The sequence below is a fragment of the Gekko japonicus genome, unplaced genomic scaffold (assembly GCF_001447785.1).
Source record: "Gekko japonicus isolate JY-2015 unplaced genomic scaffold, Gekko_japonicus_V1.1 scaffold159, whole genome shotgun sequence".
NCBI classification, from domain to species: domain Eukaryota; kingdom Metazoa; phylum Chordata; class Lepidosauria; order Squamata; family Gekkonidae; genus Gekko; species Gekko japonicus.
Window position 1 is genome coordinate 1,231,803 of NW_015169177.1, and position 20,495 is coordinate 1,252,297.

Genomic DNA, 20,495 nt, shown 5'->3' on the forward strand with positions numbered 1-20,495 from the left:
CAAAGTTTCCTCCATGTACATACAGCCTTACCACAATGTTGCTTCTAAACATACATAACACAAAGCCCCAACAACTGCTTTTTATAAGGAAAAAAAACCCACCTTGGGAGAAAGTAGTCTTCAGTGGAGAAGTGATGTGGGAAGTCAGTTGATTGTCCCTTTCTCACCAGCCACTTTTAACTCCAGATCCCATGCACTCGCACCCAACTGCTGCTTCCCTGGCAGTGTTCTGGATGGGTGTTTGTGGTGAGTAAAAATGTACCTTGAACCCTGAAGGAGGAAAGCCATGAGGGAGAAGTGATTCTGAATGGCAAAAATGGCCAGCTGAGAGTAGACTAAGCATCTTTCTCTCCACTCCCAACAATTTTTTGCTGAAACTTGCATCCTAAAATAAAACTAGTTTTATGTATAAAATGAAAACAGGGACTTATTGCTTTCCTGTACAAGATGTTGTGCTTTGTGCACACTATGGGCATGTCTGAGATTCCATCTCAAAAAAGTGCTGCCAACATGCCGTTGTTGGGAGGTACCAGTTTTCATGTTCCCATGGATCCCTTTTGTGAATCTGGCAACATCCCCCCACTCCACAGTCTCAAAGCTGTTGGTGCCGTATATGTTGACTGGCCTGTAAGTTAACATGAAAAGGTTTTTAAAATGTGGGGCTTTGAACTGGGCTGGCTTTGTATGTTTTCGGTTTTGTATGTCTGCCTGCACATGAGCTGCTACTTCAAACACATTGTGGTGTTCCTTTTCAGAAATATGAAAAGCCCAAATTTGTTCAGTGCTTAGCATTTTTGGGAAATGGAGAAGTTCTCACTGGTGACTCGGGTGGGATATTGCTTATATGGAGCAGGACTACTGTAGAAACCACACCAGGGAAAGGATCCAAAGGTAAAGTAAGAGTTCAGTTATAGGTTTTGTGGTTGTAAACAAAGCCAGTTATATTAAAAAAAAAACATTGTGTTGTCCTAGTTTTATTTCTTTATGGTAGTACTGAGGCCCTTTTTCTTGATTGGCTTGTCAAAGCCAGTGCCATTTCAGTGAGAACAGTTGTTCATATTATCTTCAGTGCTTGCCCTCTGTCTTGTGATGTTTAGTGAAGCCCTTGTTATACTGAGATTAAAATATTTTGATTAATTTTAGGCCAGGTTCCCCAAACAATGGGGTATTAAAAAGTTATATCTTGATGCAAAAGATGTGGTGAAATAATTGTAGCAGATAAGAAAATGGATAGGCAGCCACATAAACATAGTATGAATTATCCAAAGGGATAAAGCTGTCTTTTAGTAATTACCACTTCTACTGAATGTTCTTCATTCCAACAAAAAAGAGAGAACATTGGATTTTTTTATACAGCTTTTCCCATTTTTAATCAAAATGCAGCTACAGTCAACAAAGCTCATGTGTTTCCTGAGAGCTGTATCTCCCCTAACACACACACACTCACACACCACTCCTAAATCTGTAACTAACTCTACAAGTCATTTTTTTTCCACAACAGAAGTTACAAAGGTACAGGCTGCTGTATAAAATTGCTAAATTAGAGTTTAAATCCAATTCTCTTTCATTTAGGCCATAAATAGGACAATGATGACCTCTCCCACTTATAGTCATTTCTGTTCATCAGACACCATGCACAGCAGTACATGTGTCTTATTGTATTACTCCATGAGAAATCATACAAAGCATTCCACAGACTATACTATTGCATACTTTGCTCCAGAAGGATGCTTGTTTGACAGTTTCCTCATTTAAGAAATAAAAATGATCCCATTTTACAAATGAAAACAAACTATACGATGCAAACAAAACCCATAAGCAAGTTCTTTACTTCTGTTCGTATTACTCAGTGGTAATTTTTCATCATACTAAAAGTACAGTGCTCATCCTTGTTCCCACACAGGCTATTTGGCATATTCTGTAGCCCAGTTCACATGTTACAGTGAATGCACATATTTTTTGCGTGTGTGTACCTCTGTAAGAAAGAGCCACTGTGTGTTAATTTTGTAGTTGCAACCAGGGACCAGTATCTGGATAAATCTGTGGGTTGTATCACGTTTTCATCCGTATGTGCATGGAGTGTAAAATGAGAATTACGCAACACATGTATTTTTTAAAAAGTTTTCATCCGTATGTGCATGGAGTGTAACATGAGAATTACGCAACATATGTATTTTTTTTTTAAATCAAGTGTACACTGTATACAGATTGTACATACATCCTTTGTAGGTTGCAAACATGGCTTCTGATGTTGCATATGAGGGTAGTATATTTTGTGGTCTGCGTGTAGGGCTGTGCAACTTGATGAGTGCTTCGGATGGGATATTCTTAAGATACATGCAAGAGCAATGGGTAGTGTTTAGTATAATATTTATTGCACGCTGAATGTGAACAAAAGAACCACATAAAGAAAAATGTTGAACTTTATGAGCTCCTCATCTGGCAAAGCATTGTCCTGGCATTAAAGCATGCTTTAATTTTACTTTTGCTGGCTTTTTAATTGAACTTGCTTTAATAGTGCGAGTATTTTGTTTCAATTTAAAATTTGAACCAAAAAATATTATTTGCAACCAGGCAAATGCAGGTCTGGCACTGCTGAGCCCTAAGGTAACTCTTAAATCCAAGGATAAGTATTTTCTTTGGCAGTGAATTAAAATGTTGGGACCTAAATGTGCATGCCAGCAAAAACAGTCTCAGAAGAAGACATTTTAACTGCAGAATGTATGTTTAAGCAAGTTTTTCATTCTAAAGGAAAGAATAAAATGAAAATTTAATTATACGTTTGATCATACATTTAGTATTTTAGCCTGTCTGAAGCAAGTAGCTTTTTGCTGCTGTTGTCATAGCAAGTATTTCATAATGAAAAGTGGGCCGGTTTAATTATTTTAAATGGATGCAGGATTTTGTTGAGCTGGATTTGTAATAGTTTGACTGTGTTGTTGAATAGTGCATGGGTTTTATGAAGGTTTAAATCTCTGTGTGTCGGGAGGAGGCGGTTATGCAGATTTAGAAATAGAGTGAATAGCTCCCTGGGGACAGACCGTTAAGAAAAGTTGGCACCTTGTACTTTTTCTTTGCTTTTATGAGGAGCCTTGAACCTATACACACATTTGTTTTAGATTTTTGTATCTTATAACAGATCACAATTTGCACCTGATGGCATGTGCCCTTGGAATATTAATCTTGAAAATTAACAAAACTCTTTGCAGTAGCAGCCAACTCTCTTAACATTATTCTGCTAGGCGTTCTAATTAAATATTTGGAAACATTGTTATATGACAAGTCTTTACCTCAGTAATCCAATTAACACCTAAATTGTTCTTAATGGAGGATTTGTGGCTTTAGATGCGGGTTGTGGTTGTTGCATGAAGATGAAAGAATAGATAAAGTGGAAGCAAATTGAGGTCCTGACCTTGGCACATTGAGACTATCATTTGGGTAATCCTTAGACCCATAATTTGTTTAGTCCAGTTTTCTGTAAGACTGAATGTTAGAGAAAGGGGTAAGGGAAGCTGCCTTCCAAGTATTGAAGAAAGGTGCAAGATTCTATGTTCTGATGCTAACTAACTTCCTGTGTGCTATAGTCAAAAATTTTGCTTACCATCTGATATCTCACATTGTCTGAACAGATCTCATTTGGGTTCTAGAGAATGTAGATGCCACTTACAATTCAGGGCTCAAAATGATCTGATCACCTCTCTTCCACAAGCGTTCCACTTGGAATCCAAATTTGTTTTTGTTTTATTTTTTTAAAGTCTGTTTCCCAGTTTGCCTTGCAATATTTCTGTGAGGAATAAGCAAAACTTTCATAAGAACACAAGAAGAACTCTGCTGAATCAGACCAGTGGCCCATATAGTCCAGCATCCTGTCTCACACAGTGGCCAACCAGTGCCTGTGGAGGGTCAACAACAAGGCATAGAGGCAGTGGCCTTCTCCTGATGTTGCCTCCTAAATCTGGGATTCAGATGTTTAATGCCTCTGAATGTGTAGGTTCTCCTCAGTCACCATAGGTAGCATCCATTGATAGACTTCTCTTCCATGAATCTATCTAATCCCCTTTTAATCCTGTGGCCATCACTACATGCTCTGGCAGTATATTCCACATTTTAATCACTCTGTGCGTAAAGTAGTATTTCCTTTTTTTCCATCCTGAACCTACTGCCCATCAGTTTCATTGGATGCTCTCGAGTTCTATTATTTTGGGAGAGGGAGAAAATTTCCTCTTTGTCAACGCTCTCCATCCCATGCATAATTTTATAAACCTCTATCATGTCCCCCTTTAGTCGTCTCTTTTCTAAACTGAAAAGTCCCAGACTCTTTAGCCTTTCCTCATGGGGAAAGTGCTCCAACCCCCTAATCGTCTTGGTTGCCCTCTTCTGTACTTTTTCCAGCTCTGCAATGTTCTTTTGGAGATATGGTGGCCAGAACTGTACATAGTTCTCCAAATGAGGCCATGCCATAGATCTATACAGAGGCATTACAATATTGGCAGTTTTTTTCTCAGTCCCTTTCCTAATAATCCCTACAATAGAGTTTGCCTTTTTCATGGCTATACTTGAAGTTAGGATTTTTGTCCCAAAGTACATCATCTTCCATTTCTACATTGTTCTCCATGCCCAGAATGAATAATAAAACACTAAAATATTAGATAATCTGGCAGCAATCAACTTTGTCTTGAAAGGTGTTGTTGTTGTTTTTAAGTGGCAGATTCTGTTGAGTGCTGACTTTGCTTATTGTGACAATTAGTTCACAGGTGCTCGGTATCATCCTATGTTATTTCTACCTCACCTGCACCATCCCAGCTGTTTATTTATTAGTTTACAAATTTTGTTTCCTACCTTTCACCCCTCACAAGGGCCACCAAGGTGGCTAATAATTTAAAACATATATGCTAGAATTAAATTTTAAGACCATTAAAATTAGCCCTTCCCTCAAACATACATCATTAAAACAGAGTTTAAAAAAAGAGAGTTAACATACATACAAAGCATGAAATGTTGGTTAGGAAGGGTGGGATCACTGACAGAATGCCAAACAGAACAAAAAAGTCTTCACCTGCTGGCAGAAGATGGCAACAGGAGGGGACAGACAGATCTCCCTGGGAAGAGGGTTCCAGTGCTTTGGTACTATGATGAAGAAGGCCCTCTCCTTGTCACCTGCCCTAGTCTCAGAAGGCAGACACCCAGAGCAGGGCCTCCAGAGATCACCATAGTGGTCAAGCAGGTTCATAAAGGGAACTTTAATAAAATACCAAGGAGGCAGCATCCAATAAAATGGGGTCATTGCTCAGGTATTCAAATCAACTCCGTGACATTTAGGAGCAGAAAGAATTCCATACAATGCAGTTGATCCAGAAGGTATTAAAAAGTAACATACTGAACTGAGGCTGCTACCTCTGTTTAGATACCTTTGACCCAGACAAACATCCCTCTCATGAAGGAACTCCATATTGGGATGCTGATGTTGCTGACTCACTCCCCTTGACAAGTTCCTCCAGTGGCTGAGAGTTTGTACAGGATGGGTTTTTCCTTGGTACAGGGCCAGCACAGAACCCCAGGTGGATTAGAAGGGAAAGGGAGCTAGCTCTTCCTATTTGTTGCTTTCCCAACTTCAGGTGTAGGGTTACCAGACCCCCTGTCGGGGCGGGGTTTCCCCTGATTTCAGGGCTCCAATCTACTGCCAGCTGACTGGCAGGGGAAGCCCCACCCACGAACAGTCCTCTCCTGTGTCTACGTCATCAGTGCAACGACATCACATGGAAGTGCCGTCATCACACTGGGCACATCAGGTGGTCACACTCTAGCATTTTGGCCAAAATTCAGCACAAGATCCCTTATCTAAATGACTCCCAGCTGCTGTTTACAGACAAGAAAAAAAAATCTTGCTGTACATCTGTTCAAGGATTTTTCAGCATCTCATCTGTTTCTACACTGAGGAATGGGGTTTTCACATTGGCTGTTGTTCAGGGCTTTTGTATCAGTTTTCATAAGGCAGGATAACTCTTCTTAGAGCTCCGTTGGGTCTCCTGCATCCTAGGACTTTGTGATGTTTCAAATGATTCAAGCACAGAACCTGTTAAGGACAACTAGGGCTTAGTTTAAGTCATTGTTTACCAAAGTATGGGTGCAGAATGTGGTTTTAGAGCCATTTTTCAGCCCTACTGGAAATGTATGGAAAGGTATGTGAGAGGGGACAGAAAATCTTTGACATCACCAGGTTATAAAAGCAAGCTCCTTCCTTTCCGACCAGGAGACAAAGGATTCCAGGGTACAACTAAGGCTGTTATCAGACGTGCAGTTTAATCCGTTGCCACTGCTGTTTCCCTATGGATTTAAAATGCATGATCAGACAGCAACATCTGTCTGTCATGCCCCAGTCGTCTGTGTCCCATCCCCCCCTTTACTGTGTGTTTATTTGATACCTGTGAAAGTCCAATCCTTTTGGGTTGGGCTGGTTTCGAACCTGATTTCCTGTAGTCTGATTGCTCTGTTGCGCACCCAAGCCATCAGGCAGGTCTGATTGGTCTCTTGTTTTTCAGCCACCATTTTTTTTTTGCTATTTAGCGAACTGCACAACTGCATATTTGCACCACTCTCTCTCTCTCCTCCTCTCCCACGGGGGCTGCTCTAAACTTTGTTTTCTTCATAAAAACCTTCAAATAAAAACACCCCTGTACTTCAGCTTTTCCTGTGCTTTGGGGAAGGGGTGAATTGAAAAGTATAAAGAGGGAGACTACATGTCCCAGCAGGCTGATCGGCGCTTGTGTGCATGCCCAGAGGACAAACTTTTTTAAAAAATGGCTGATGGCCCCATGAACTACATATCTCAAGAGGCATAGCAGCGCTTGTGGGCATGCTCAAGGGAGAAACTATTTTAAAAAATGGCCGATGGCAACATTCCTTGGCTGCTGGGTCTGATATGCATCTGATCACTCAAGAATGGGGTAAAAGCGCTTTAAAGAGTGCCTAAAGGGGTGAGTCTGATCAGTATTCTCGGTTCCAAAATACTCTGGATCAATTAGAGGCAGGGCAACAGCGGATTAAAATGCAGGTCTGACCACACACTCTCTGTGTACCTTCAGGAGGGCTTGAACCTTTTAATTCCACTTACTTTAGAAATTAAGCACAAAGGACATGTTGCAAGTGGAAGTTACCAGGGTGACTTCAGCAAGTCCCAGTTTCACAGGATAAAAACCCTTGTCATTGCTAAACAAACTGTCGTCCAACCCACTGGGAAGTTCACCTTTGCCTGTCCCTTTGGACTCAATTGGAGCTGCATAAAACTATCCCATGCTCTATTGCAATAATTTCAGTGACTGTTATGAAGAAGAGGTACTTTGACCACTCGCTGCCCTCTTTGGGGTGAAGAAGAAGAAGAAGAGATTGGATTTATACCCCACCCTTCACTACCTGAGTGGTTTACAATCCCTTTCTCTTCCCCTCCCCACAACAGACACCCTGTGAGGTAGTTGGGGCTGAGAGAGCTCTCTCAAGAACTCCCCTAGAGAAAACACCTCTGAAAGAATTTATGACTGACTCACCCAAGGTCACACCAGCAGCTGGATGTGGAGGAGCGGGGAGGTTCTCCCAGATTAGAGTCCGTGCTCTTAACCACTACACCAAAGTGATGACTGTGATGAAGAAGAGGTACTTTGAACACTCGCTGTCCTCTTTAAGGCGTCTCGTTCATTTGTCTGTTAGGAAGCTAATTGGAAGAAGCACATGAAAGGTTTAAGTTAATTGCATGGTGATAATTAATTCTTGCTCCCTGGTCTATATAGGTTGGCAAAATCATTGTAACAATTCAGTACTATTTCTTTTATTGACTTACAGGTGTGTATCAAATAAGCAGGCAAATCAAAGCTCACGATGGCAGTGTGTTCACGCTGTGTCAAATGAGAAATGGCATGCTGCTGACCGGAGGTGGGAAAGACAGAAAAATCATTTTGTGGGATCATGATTTAAACCCTGAAAGGGAGGTAGAGGTAGGTGAGACCTTACTAGGTTCTAACCTACAAAGTTTTATGTCAAATAAACTTGTTGTCGCCCAAGCCACCGGGAAGTTCTCCTTTGCCCATCCCTTTGGTCTCAATTGGGGCTGCATAAAACTATCCCACGCTTTAATGCAGTCATTTCAGTGACTGTTACGCAGAAGAGGTACTTTGAACACTTGCTGTTCTCTTTAAGGTGTCTGGTTAGTTTGTCTGTGAAGCAAGAATATATGGCTCCCATTTTGCCAATGGAGAATTGTGCCAGAGAGACAAATGTATGGATTAGTAGGATCTGAATCCAGGTTGTGTTCATCCTGTTTTAGCACACTTCTGTCCCGACTGCAATTGGTCAATCATTTATAAAAACAAATTATATTTTACTTTCACTTTAGCAAATATCCAACTTACCACAATGATAAATTCATAGCCTTTTTGGAAGTTAAATATAGTCATCAGTGAGGGAAATAATCTTTTTAAAGAACTGTTTTGAGGGTAATTAATAAAATCAACACAGAGATGCCAACTGGATATTAAATCACCATTGTGCTTTGTAAACAGTGACTTGAGCAGTGTAGATTGTTATCACCCCATTCTCTTTGTTCGGATGCCATGTACTCTCTACAAAGTCATTATTTGATGCTGAAAAATCCAGCCAGCTCTTTGAAAAAAAATAGTAGTTGCAATAATAATTTGATTTATCTATCTGGCATCTGTTCAAATGAATAGTGCTCTAACAAGCTGCATTTCATAATAGGCAAAGCATTGGTAGAACAAAGATTCTGATAGTCTCATTTGAGAATATGGTTGTTTTGTTTCAAAGTCCTAATATAAGGCTACATGGCTTCAGACACTTTCAAATCTCAACGTGGGGTATCGCCGCTAAGATGCTACCTTTGCCTACCAAACCTCTCTATCCAGGTGTTGAAAAAATAACTTTTAACATTGTCCAGTGTAAAGTCCTCATTCAGTTGTTCTGTGGGGACAATTCAAAGTCTGGATATGTTGATGGATTCCCTGGAGGATCTGCAAGATGCTTCACTGCATTTTTTGTTGTTCAGTCGCACAGTCAAGTCCGACCACATCACGCCAGGTCCTCCTGTCTTCCTTCGTGCTCACTGCATTAGGCCCTTTAAAAATATTCTTATATGATGCTTCCTTGCTTCACACATGCAAGAAAGCAGTGATTGTTAAATCAGGTTCATGAACAGCTGAGTAAGAATTACACTATGAGCTTCAGTGGGATGACAGAGGTGTCAGTGATAAAGAGGATGAGGGCACATGGTCCTAGTAGAGGAGAACGCTATGAGCTTCAGTGGGATGACAGAGGTGGTCCTAGTAGAGGAGAATGGTCTTGATGCTTCATCCAGTCTTGACCAGATTGTACCTGCAGTTAGACTTCATCCAGTCTTGACCAGATTGTACCTGTAGTTAGCCTGTACTGTTGATTGTAATCCACATTCCATTGTTTTGAGAATATTTTCTTGAGAGACAGCCTGGTGTGATGTATCATAATGAAAATAGCTGAGTTAGGGGGTTAATTCCAGACCCAACTCCAGTTCTCCATGAAGTGCCCTGTGGGGCCGTGGACAAGTTACAGTCTCTCACCCTATAACCCACATCACATTGTTGCTGAGATTAAATGGGATTAGCACCATATTTTGGATCGCCTTAAATTGTGGTGGTATATAAATGGGAAAAATACGCAATAAAACATAAAAATGCATTTTCATGGACCCTGTCCCACACCCCTAAGTGGTTGAAAACAGTTTGCTTGAATATTATAAGTACAGACAATTGTAACCCTTACCATTCATGGTGGTTGTGCATAATGGATTATGGAACTATGATTTTCTTAGGTTCCAGATCAGTATGGGACAATCAGAGCAGTGGCAGAAGGCAAAGCAGATCAAGTTCTCATTGGCACATCACGGAACTTTATTTTACGGGGTACATTTAACGATGGTTTTCGAGTGGAAGTGCAGGTGAGTGTGTGTTCCCCCCCCTCTCGCATTGGGGGTAAAGGTTTGTTTTGTTTCTCAAGTAAAGATTTTTGTAAATTTTGTAAAATAATTCAGATGCGTATTTACTTGTATTTGGTAGGGTCACACAGATGAACTCTGGGGCCTGGGAACACATCCCTTCAAAGACCTATTCTTAACATGTGCTCAAGATCGACAAGTTTGTATGTGGAACTCGGTGGACCACACATTGGAATGGACCAGGCTGCTAGATGTATGTGAGCTTCTTTCTGTTCAGACACCAGAAGTAATCAAAGGAGGTTTCCATTGGTGTTCAGCTAAGGCTTCCCAATTGCCTGTTTTGGGTAGAGGAAGAGCTAGTTTCATATCTGTTTGCTTAATTAGAAATGATTACCCCCAAAGATCTTATTCTTCCTGACACTTTGGAGAAATACTGCTGCAGTGGGATTGATGGAGCCATAGTCCAAGTCAGTGTTAGGTAGCTTTATGCTTCATTTCTTCTTTCAGTCTGGGGTGGGCACTTCACTGTGTACTTCTATATAGATGTTAAATCAATTGTGTCTAAATGTATCTTTCAGGAACCAGGTCATTGTGCGGACTTCCATCCGAGTGGAACTGTGGTGGCCATAGGAACACGCATAGGAAGGTAAATAACTTATATTTCTTAGATGAAACATCTGTCTTGAAAGGGTCGTTCCCTGGATGATGATCATTCTTTTCTTTTTTTGACCTTGCATTCAGTCTTTTCCCTATATGTACCTTGATATATTAAGGGGAAAGAAAGGTACAATATTGACCATGAGAGAGACCAAAAAAATATATAACACTCGCCCAAGTTCCAGTTTTCTCATCAGTCCAAAGAATTTACACACATATAAAAAGGAATGGGCTAATTTACTGCAGATGGAGATTATCAATTCATATTTTCTTCACTTTACTTTCTTAATCGTAGTAAAATAAAAATGTGTCTCATGGAAACAAAATATAATTCTTGAAGTAATGAGGTGTTTTCCTCATTTTCTGCCGTTAGCTCTGTGAAGCCTTGGCAGACTGACTGTTGGATCCTCTGCTTTGTGGGGGGTAGGAATTGAAAACCACACAGCTGTATCACAATGCAATCCTATTCAGATTTTGTGGGCAAAAAGCATGAGACTGGTAAAAGAGAGCCAGTGACGCCTGTGGAAGGCAGCCCTCCAAGCATTCATTACTCTTGCTCTGCATTCAAGTTGTGAAACATCCATTGCCTTTTTAACCACTGACAGTTCTTAATTAAACATGCATAGGATTGCACCCAGTCCCACTTTATTGAGTGGGGCTTAATCTTAGGTAAGTGTGCATAGGGTTGCTGTCTCAGTCATAAAGCCTTCAGGGCCAAGGACAAGACATCAACACTGAAATCGAGCTAAGGCCTATAATGTTGCCGTTCCTAGACCAATTGCGTTGTTTCACTCTTCTACCAATCAGAATCCTTTAATCACTTTGGAGCCAAGGCTAGGTTACCATCAACTTACTGTTTATTTTTTTCGTTTGGAAGTGAGAGGTCCTCAAGAAATGTCTATCTGTAGTAATAGCTGATCATGCCCCTGTTACCCTGGGACTGTGTTGTACATGGTGCTACCCCTTAAAACTGTTCAGAAATGTCAGCTGGTAGAGAATAATGCTGCTGCTAGGTTACTAACAGATTTACACCAGAATGATTATGTAACTTCATTGGTTATCCATTTGTTTCTGGGCAAAATTCAAGGTGCTGGTGGTTACCTTTAAAGCCCTGCACATCCTGGTACCAGCATATCTAATGGACTACCTTACCTGATATGATCCCATACACCAGCTAAGGTTATAAGGCATCTCATTTCTGACATACCCTGCTTCTTGGGAGGTCTGTTCATCTATAGCCTGTATGCACTTGTTTTCAGATATAGTACATAAAGCTCCTTCGCTCTCTTCCTGCTGCAAAAGGTGCAAAGCAAACTTATTTCAATGCACTTTTTGCAGAAATAATTAACAAATGTCTCTGGCAGTTTTAACTTGATGCCTTTAAATACATTTGTGTAATTATGTCTTTTATTTGTATGTATTTGTATTTTGTGAGCTGCCTTGGCCATTGTGGAAATGCGGGATATGAATGTTTAAATAAATAATAAAACTCCAATTAAGCCTGCCAGTGAACTGCCAGAATCAGTAGACCAGGAATTTATCTTTTGAAGACACATTCTCTGTTAGCACACTCCTTCCACATATATGCTCAATTTAACGGAAGTCTTTCAGAATTAGGGCTCTTGAGCATGGCTTGTCACCACTTTACCAAAAGTCAGAGGTGGGGCTTGTAAGACTGACCAGGTTCAACAACAATTACAGGATTTTTTTAAAATGAAGCATCAGTTCGTTGGCGTTGATCCTACATATCTGACGAAGGGAGCTTTGGTCTTTAAGGTGCTGCTGGACTTGAGTCCTGCTCTTCTGCTGTGGGCCAACATGGGTGCCCACCTGACATTCTACATAATATACTGTTATGTGCTATAGTTCTTTTAAAAGATTTGGGACAATACACAAACCAGTCACAAAAACTGGTTATAAACCATTAACCCGCAGAAGTAATCTCTTAACACTGAATTGTGTGTCTGCATGATTATTACCAAGAAATGTCGCAGCCTGTTGTTAACTCTGATTTACAGGGCAGTGTATAGTACTGGGTCAAGCCTTTTACTTAAAGACGCGTGAAATGTCATACACTGAGGTGTTAGGTCCATCTGCCTAGAAACTGCTAGGTTGCCTATTTCTCTTCACCCCGCCTAGGGAGTCAGCAACAATCTGTATGTATGGCAAAGAGTAAAGAGAAGCGAGCCTTACGGTTTCAGTAGTGCTTGCTAATTCTGCTGGGTGCTTCCTCAGCACAATTCCTTTTGCACGTGCAAATATTGGTTCCTTGGGCATGTGGTTGAACTTCCAAAAACAAAGCTGATTTCACCCATCTGAAATCTTTTGTCGTTGCTGAGAGCTGACATGAAGCAGTAATACATTAGATTACATTGGATTAGTTGTGGTCAGGCTCCTGTAACAGATAAAATGCAAAACTGACTTTACATACAACACATAAAATGTCCCAGGTCAGTAAATTCTTCTGGGTGTATAAACTCTAATTTGTACATTCATGCCTGGACTTGTGTTGGTACAGAATGCTATAGACCAGTTACTATCAGGCAGTAGGCAAAACATTTCTGTCATGCCTGTTCTGCAGACACTTCATTAGTTACTGTCCAGTTACTGGTTCACTTCAAGGTTCTGGTTTTCAACTAAAAAAAACCTTAATGTCCTTGGACCCATACCTCCCACCATGCCCCACCCAAACAGCTTCAGTTATCTGAGCTGAGTCTTCTGAAGGTGCCACACTGCAAATTCATGAGATCAGCCAATACCATTCAAATACCATTCTGTGGGATGGCTCCCACCCTGTGGAATGGCCTGTCTGTTGTCATTTCACAGAATGTGCAAAATCAAAATATGGGGGGGTGGATTTTTATAAACAGATTAGAACTGTAGTATAATGGAACTTGCTATTTTAACATCATCTGTGTATCAGGTTTCCTATGTAAATATTTTTGGTATAGTATGTATTATTGTGCTGGTCTGTGACTGTAATGAACAATTCATTAGTTCAGTATAATGGAACAGCAGAGGAGGTCACTTTCTAAGGAAGAAGATCATAGTCTATTGCAATGCTCCTTGTATCTTATATCGTTTTAGTGCATTGCATTCTACCTTTGTAACCTGCTTTCTGCATTGTGGCATGTCATACCTAAGAGATCCAAAATGGGCCACTGTTACTAAAGGAATATGCATGTTTGCACAGTGGTTTCATATGCTCCAGTAAGAATTTATCACCTTCTCTGCTTTGGATATGTTAGGATTTAACACAGGTGACAGAAGAAAACACTTCTAATAATTTGGGTAGCATGAAAAAGCAAGGAGTTCAAATGTAATTCAATACTGAAGCAGCAGCCTGAAACTCTTCATTCTTCCAGCTGCAGTACAGAATCAGCTGCAAACAAGCCCATTTTTTTAAGTTGCCCCCAGTTATATTATTATAAGCGGTTTCTGTGGTTGTCCAATGAAAACATTTCAGCTATTTTTTCCACTGGTTCCATCCATCTTGCACACAGCGTATTCGCAAGCTGTGGTGGTATGTTGAGCTGCTTCATGTTTTATGCTTTTCATGTGGTCCCTTAACCACAAATTTGGTTTTAAGCCACTTGGACCAGGCCATTTTCCAAATATCTGGTTTTAAAGCTTGAGGCGTTTGAAAATAATGAGAGATGACTTCTAATAGAGACTTAACTCTGAGCAGCATTTCTCGTGATGGGATTTTTAAATGTCAAATTCGTTTTGCTGTGTATGTTTTTAATTTATTTATGATATAGGAACAGCAGCACTGTGGTCTACACGTAGTGTAAGTAAATGACCCCAGCAGTAGGTTTGGCTCAATAGACATGCACAGAATTCATGTAGCATGAATATGTGCAAATTCAGCAGCTTTTGAATAACTTAGCTCTTTGCACTTCAGCAAAAACGAGTGCCTGAGAGCTAGTTGTTGTTGAGAGCCACACAGTTGTTGATCCGAATGGTTCCCTGTCATGGCTACTCCATGCAGGAACCTCATTGTGTGCAGCAGCTTGGTACACTGATCCAGTAGAAGTCTTCTCACCATACTAAACCACTCAAGAAAGGTGGGAAAAGAAACTAAAATAATGGCTACAATCCATTATTGTTGGTGAAAAGTGCATTTTTTAATCATCATATTTCACTAGGGGTAGACATGAGTGAGAGGTGGTGGCGGTGGAAAGTGCTATCAAGTTGCAGCCAACTTATGGAAACCCTGTAGGGTTTTCAAGACAAGAGATGTGCAGGAGTGGTCTGCCATTGCCTGCCTCTGGGTAGCAAACCCTGGTATTCCTTAGTGGTCTAACATCCAAATTGCTTAGCTTCTGAGATCTGACAAAGAATAGGCTAGCCTAGGTCATCCAGGTCCGACGTGAGAAGTAACCATACTCAAATAGGCTGTTCACGGCTTAGAGTATTTAACTTTGCCTAGATTCTCTTCCCTTTCTTCTTTTCCTTAACAGATGGTTTGTTCTGGATGCTGAAACAAGAGATTTGGTTTCAATACATACAGATGGCAACGAGCAGCTCTCAGTGATGCGCTACACAGTAGGTAGGCAGAGCGGTAGCAAATTTACAGTCTGGTCTTCCTTCCTAACCCCCTTCTAGTTGCACATTTAATTTTCTCTAAATGGGTGCATTTGCCAAGCAACCTCTGGACTGCTTAAAACTTTAATGTGCTTTAAAACTTTTGTACAGTTATGCTGCAAAAGTATTGCAAGGTCATTAGTAACATAGGTGTAGAAATTGAGAATTAATTATGTGTTGACTGCACCTAAATTGACAGAATTGGTTCTATGGCTCATTTGAATGAACAGTTAGAGTTCATTTAACAAATCAGTAGAGATTTTGCCTCTGAGTGCACCGAGAGGTGAAATCTGGCAATTCCTAACAGAGGACCTGAGTAGCTAGCTAATGTATACCTCTGTGAAGCAATCTGTGGTTTCAGTTTGCCTTACTTACACTTAGGAACATGTGCAGTCATAACTGGGTTGACTTTTATGGGTCCTATTTAGAGTAAATCTTGATGTCTAGATTTTGGCCTACAAATCACTATGGGTTTGCAGTTCTTTCCCACATTCTTCTTCCCCCAGCAGTTCCTTGGAACCTCAGGTAAGTTGATTCTTGCATATGTGGTATCAACATGTACCAATGGCCACACAGGCTGGGAAAATCACTCTTCCTCCATCATCCAGAAGTGCAAATTCAACTGACAAAAAAGACAGGAAGGCAATTTCACCCTCTTCTCTGTCCTGGGAATCCAGGGGTCAAAAGAGACTGCTGCAGGAAGAGAAATACAGAAAATATCCACAACTGTTAGCGCCTTCTCTTAATGGAACTGTTAATTGTCTCAAAAAACTGAAAAGTCCCAGACTCTTCAGCCTTTCCTCATAGGGAAGGTGCTCCAACCCCCTAATCATCTTGGTTGCCCTTTTCTGTACCTTTTCCAGCTCTGCAATGTCCTTTTTGAGATATGGTGACCAGAACTGTACACAGTATTCCAAATGAGGCCACACCATAGATCTATACAGGGGCGTTATATCAGCCAGTTCATTTTTAAATCCCTTTTGTAATAATCCCTAACTTAAAGTTTGCCTTTTTCACAGCAGTAGCAAACTGGCTTGACACTTTCATTGAGCTATCTCCTATGATCCCAAGATCATTTTCCCCTCTCAGTCTCAGCAGGTTTAGACCCTATTAGCCTGATTTTGAAACTGAAATTCTTTGTTTCAGTGTGCATCACCTGATACTTACCAACAATGAACTTCATCTGCCACTTTGTTGCCCACTCACCCAATTCGTGGAGATCTTCATGGAGCTCTTCAGTCATCCTTGATTTTCACCATCCTGAATAATTTTGTGTCATTTGCAGACTTGGCCACTACATTACTTACCCCTAGTCCCAGATCATTTATGAACAAATTAAATAGAACCCCTGATACCAATCCTTGTGGGACCCCATTGCTCACTTCCCCCTTTTGCAGAAGCCATGCTCATTTTCCCTCTGAAGGCTTTGTTCTTCTATGTGCCTAATAATTCAGTCTTTGATTACCGTTGCTACTAATTTTCCTGGGACAGACATTAGACCGACTGACCTGTAATTTCCTGGTTCCCCTCTGGACTTGTTTTTAAAAATTGGTGTAACATTTGCAACTCAGCAGTCTTCTAGTACAGCAGCTGAATTTACTGATAGATTATATATATGGGTTAGTGGATCAACTGTCTCACATTTGAGTTCCCTAAGAACTCTTGGGTGTATGCTGTCAAGACCTGGAGACTTATTGGTTTTTAATTTCCTCAATAGGTCTATAACTTCATCTGTGGTCACCTCCATTTGAATCAGTTCTTCAGACTCCCTTCCAGGCGATAGTGGCTGTGGCATGGGTACATGCCCCACATTTTCCTTAGTAAAAACAGAAGCAAAAAATTCATTGAGCTTCTCTGCCATCTCCCCCATCTTCCCTGTAACAATCCCTTAATTCCTTGGTCATCCAAAGACCTAACGGCTTCTCTGGCTGGTTTTCTGCTCTGGATATATTAAATAAATGTTTATTGTTTGTCTTGGTGTTTTAGCAACCTGTTCCTCAAATGCTCTTTTTGCATGCTTAATTATTGACTTATATTTCTTTTGCCAGAGCCTGTTGTTCCTTCTGTTCAATACGTTGGAGCAGACCTTTCACTTTTTAAAAACAATTGGAAAGGAGGTCTAGCTACTCAAGTGTTCTGTCTGGAGTTCCCACATAGTTGTACAAGCAGCCCTAGCAGTAATATGGTAGTATTACTCAGTGGAACATTTCACATGTTCAGTGTTTGGTGCAACAAATCTCACTCATTCATTTGTTGCACACAATCCACATCTTTCTCTTCAAAGCTACTCTTAAATTTAACGAGCATCTCTTGTGTGTGTTTGTGAGTGAGTGATACACACTTTGTCTGGAGGTGATAGGCCAATGCTATGCCTCCACATTCACCACCACCACCACCAGCCTCAGGTGCAAGACTGAGAGGGAAGGAGCACAGCAAACCCAGACATGTGCCAATGCTGCTGCAGCCTTAATTGATGACAGCAAGTGCACTGGGCAAGCGGCAGCCACATCCATGCCCCAGAACCAGTTCCCCAGCCCTTCTGTCCAGGTTGGGTGAGGGTGGGGGAAGCACACCTCACATGGCCATTGGATTACGTGAGGCAGGATCTGGGAGGGGCACAGTTGGGACTGGCCTAGCTGAGTTATTTAAATGCTTGCAGTCTGCACTCAAGGAGGATTGGCTGGGAGATGTTCCTGATTCAAGCAGCTGCCCAGAGAGAGTGGAGAAAGAGCTACATCAGTCACCAGAGAGAAGGAAAGGCTTGGGGTGATGCAAACCCATCTTCCTTCCAGTTCTGAGGTCCGACTGAACTAGTGGGGTGAAAACCCACCAGGCAGCTGGTGGGGGTGGGGGTGGCAGACCTCGACCACTTTCATACATACAGGATGCAATGTGCTGTTCTAGTCCTAGAACAGGACTAGTTGTAGTCTGGTGTGTGCCTGTATGATGCATATTTGACACATATCTGTTAGAAACCAAGTATGTATTTACACCAAATGTGACTCTTCATCTGACTTCTTGCGTTATGTTTTTTTTTCTGCTGTATTGTGCACTATATTAAATGTACTGGTGGCAATCCAGTTAGTTAGTCCAGTGTGCTTAATAGGAATGGAGTATATAAAATGTTTGATCCTCATGAGAAATTACTTCTATAGCCAACAGTAGGCACACCACATGGGCTTTGGACTACTGACCTCAACTTGCATCTAATAAAGGACAACAAATGGAACAAGTCAGTAGAACTCATCTCCTGCTCCTTACTCTGTAGCCTCTTACATTCCTTGAAAAGCTGATCCTGAGTGTTGACGGCTATCAAGGGCAGAGTGGGTTGCAGCATGGGGGCAGGGAGGGGAGACTACAGCAAGGAAGGTGAATTGATAGAAAGCTCGCCATCTCTCACGCAGGCTCTTGCTCCATTCACAAAAGAACTCATACAAGAGAAAAAGGGCTGATTGCTGCCAAAACCCTCTTGAGCTGAAGCTTCAGCTTACTGCACCCCACTCCATTGGGGGGTCCTCTGACCCTCCGGAGCCATGTGTTTGGGGGAGGAGGGACTGGGAGAACAAGGAGTAACCTCTATTCATGATTCATTGGATCCAACCAATCAGGGGGCTAGACACTAACATAAAGTGTGGTCGTTTAGCATGGCATACTGTTTCTGCTTTGTGTTGCAGATGGCACCTTCCTTGCAGTGGGATCCCATGACAACTTCATTTACGTCTATACAGTGACTGACAGTGGAAGAAAGTATAGCAGATATGGAAAGTGCACTGTAAGTATTTTTAATAGCATGAATTAGTATCAAAATGTGCTTTGTGAAGTTAGGTAACTTATTTGTTACCTTCCCCATGTAGAACTCTTTCCAGTGCAGAAGTACTTTACAACTTATCTTCTGATTTCTTCTGTCTACATAGCCTAATAGTGACCAGCCTGTAAATGAGCTGGTGCATATCATGCTCAAGAGAGGATTTGAAATGGAGGCTTCTAGATTCAGAACCCCATCCACTGGCTCACAGTGCTTGCAGTTATAAATTATTTTTGATTCATAAACTTATTTCATTTGTCACATTTAAGCAGATTTTATGTATGAAGTCATACTTGAAAGGATATGCTGAGTTTCAAGGCCTTTTTATCTAATATGATCTCATCTTTCACACACATTCTCCATTTTCATGTGGCATAGTATTACTGTTATGGATACCTAAGTTGTAATTTGGCTGCTTGAACAAAAAGGGGGATGCGGGAAAAGGGTAAAGAACCAATGGTTTATGATAACACCTTCTGGATTCTTGCAGTGCTGGATTCCTGAGAGGAGTGAGATCTACATGGTAGATGAAAGAAGTTACTGTCCATACAGCAAGATTTATTCAACCAGGTTCTTCCCCTTATATAAAAGTGAGCAGGGAGATCTGCAGTTTCTGTGGATTCCTAAACATAAGATCAGGCCAATGGCCCATCCAGTCCAACACTGTCACACAGAGGCCAAAAATATCAGGTAGAGACAGAAAGGGCAAAAAACTGAACCTTAACACTAAAATTCAGAACCTAACAAAGGTTAGTAAAATGTGAAAAAGAGGGCCAATATTAAAAACTAAATGTAAAAGATATATAGAAAAGGCTACATGTATTTATTAAGTACAAATTTAAAACATATATAAGTGCCCATTCACATCAAATATATAAATAACATAGCTTTAAAAACCTGACCTGACGGGTTTCGGCCTGCAAACACCTTCAACAGCTGCAGAGTTTGTGGTAGTATGGTAGTATGGATGCCATTGTCAGAGGAGATGGGAGAAGCCACATTGAAGCAGCTGTTGCCCCAGGGCTGGAGGAAGTAGCTGTTGCCCCAGCCTGGAGCCCACCTTCCCGTGCCCAGGAAACCCTATCTGGGAACAGACAGAGGGAGTTGCAGGGGAGGAGCATCAACAGCATTGATGGAGGGGGGCTGCTCTTCCCCTAGCTGTACAGTGAGATGGCTTTATGGGGCAGGGAAGCAACCCACAAATTGATTTTCTTTCTTTACCAGTCCTTCTAAAGTTCCTTCTTTCCAAGCAAAAGAATCATATCTCCCTTTTTCTTCCTGTCAGTGTGGAAGTTTTTCATTCTCCATGTTAGTGGCCATAACAAGATGAGTTATGGCCAGATGGGGCATGGTTCTTCCAAGTTACCTCTTGAATAGTGTTGTATCTTGTTAGGCTCTAGGCTTCAGTTTTCAAGGTACTGAAAGAGAAGTCTGGATTTCTCCCCCACTTTTGGACATACTCACATAACTGCAGCT

General features: G+C 41.2%; 1 protein-coding gene across 1 annotated transcript in view; it reads left to right on the top strand.

Annotated features, from left to right (window-relative positions):
* The window catches only part of EML4 (echinoderm microtubule associated protein like 4), a 197,411-nt gene extending 178,166 nt beyond the window's left edge, over positions 1-19,245 (top strand). Inside the window, exons 14-21 of the mRNA XM_015416014.1 lie at positions 756-891; positions 7,834-7,985; positions 9,848-9,973; positions 10,092-10,223; positions 10,549-10,616; positions 15,091-15,179; positions 18,889-18,986; positions 19,129-19,245. Of these exons, the coding sequence (XP_015271500.1) occupies positions 756-891; positions 7,834-7,985; positions 9,848-9,973; positions 10,092-10,223; positions 10,549-10,616; positions 15,091-15,179; positions 18,889-18,986; positions 19,129-19,245 (918 nt within the window). The remainder of the gene's footprint in view (positions 1-755; positions 892-7,833; positions 7,986-9,847; positions 9,974-10,091; positions 10,224-10,548; positions 10,617-15,090; positions 15,180-18,888; positions 18,987-19,128) is intronic.
* Positions 19,246-20,495: the final 1,250 nt, after the last annotated feature.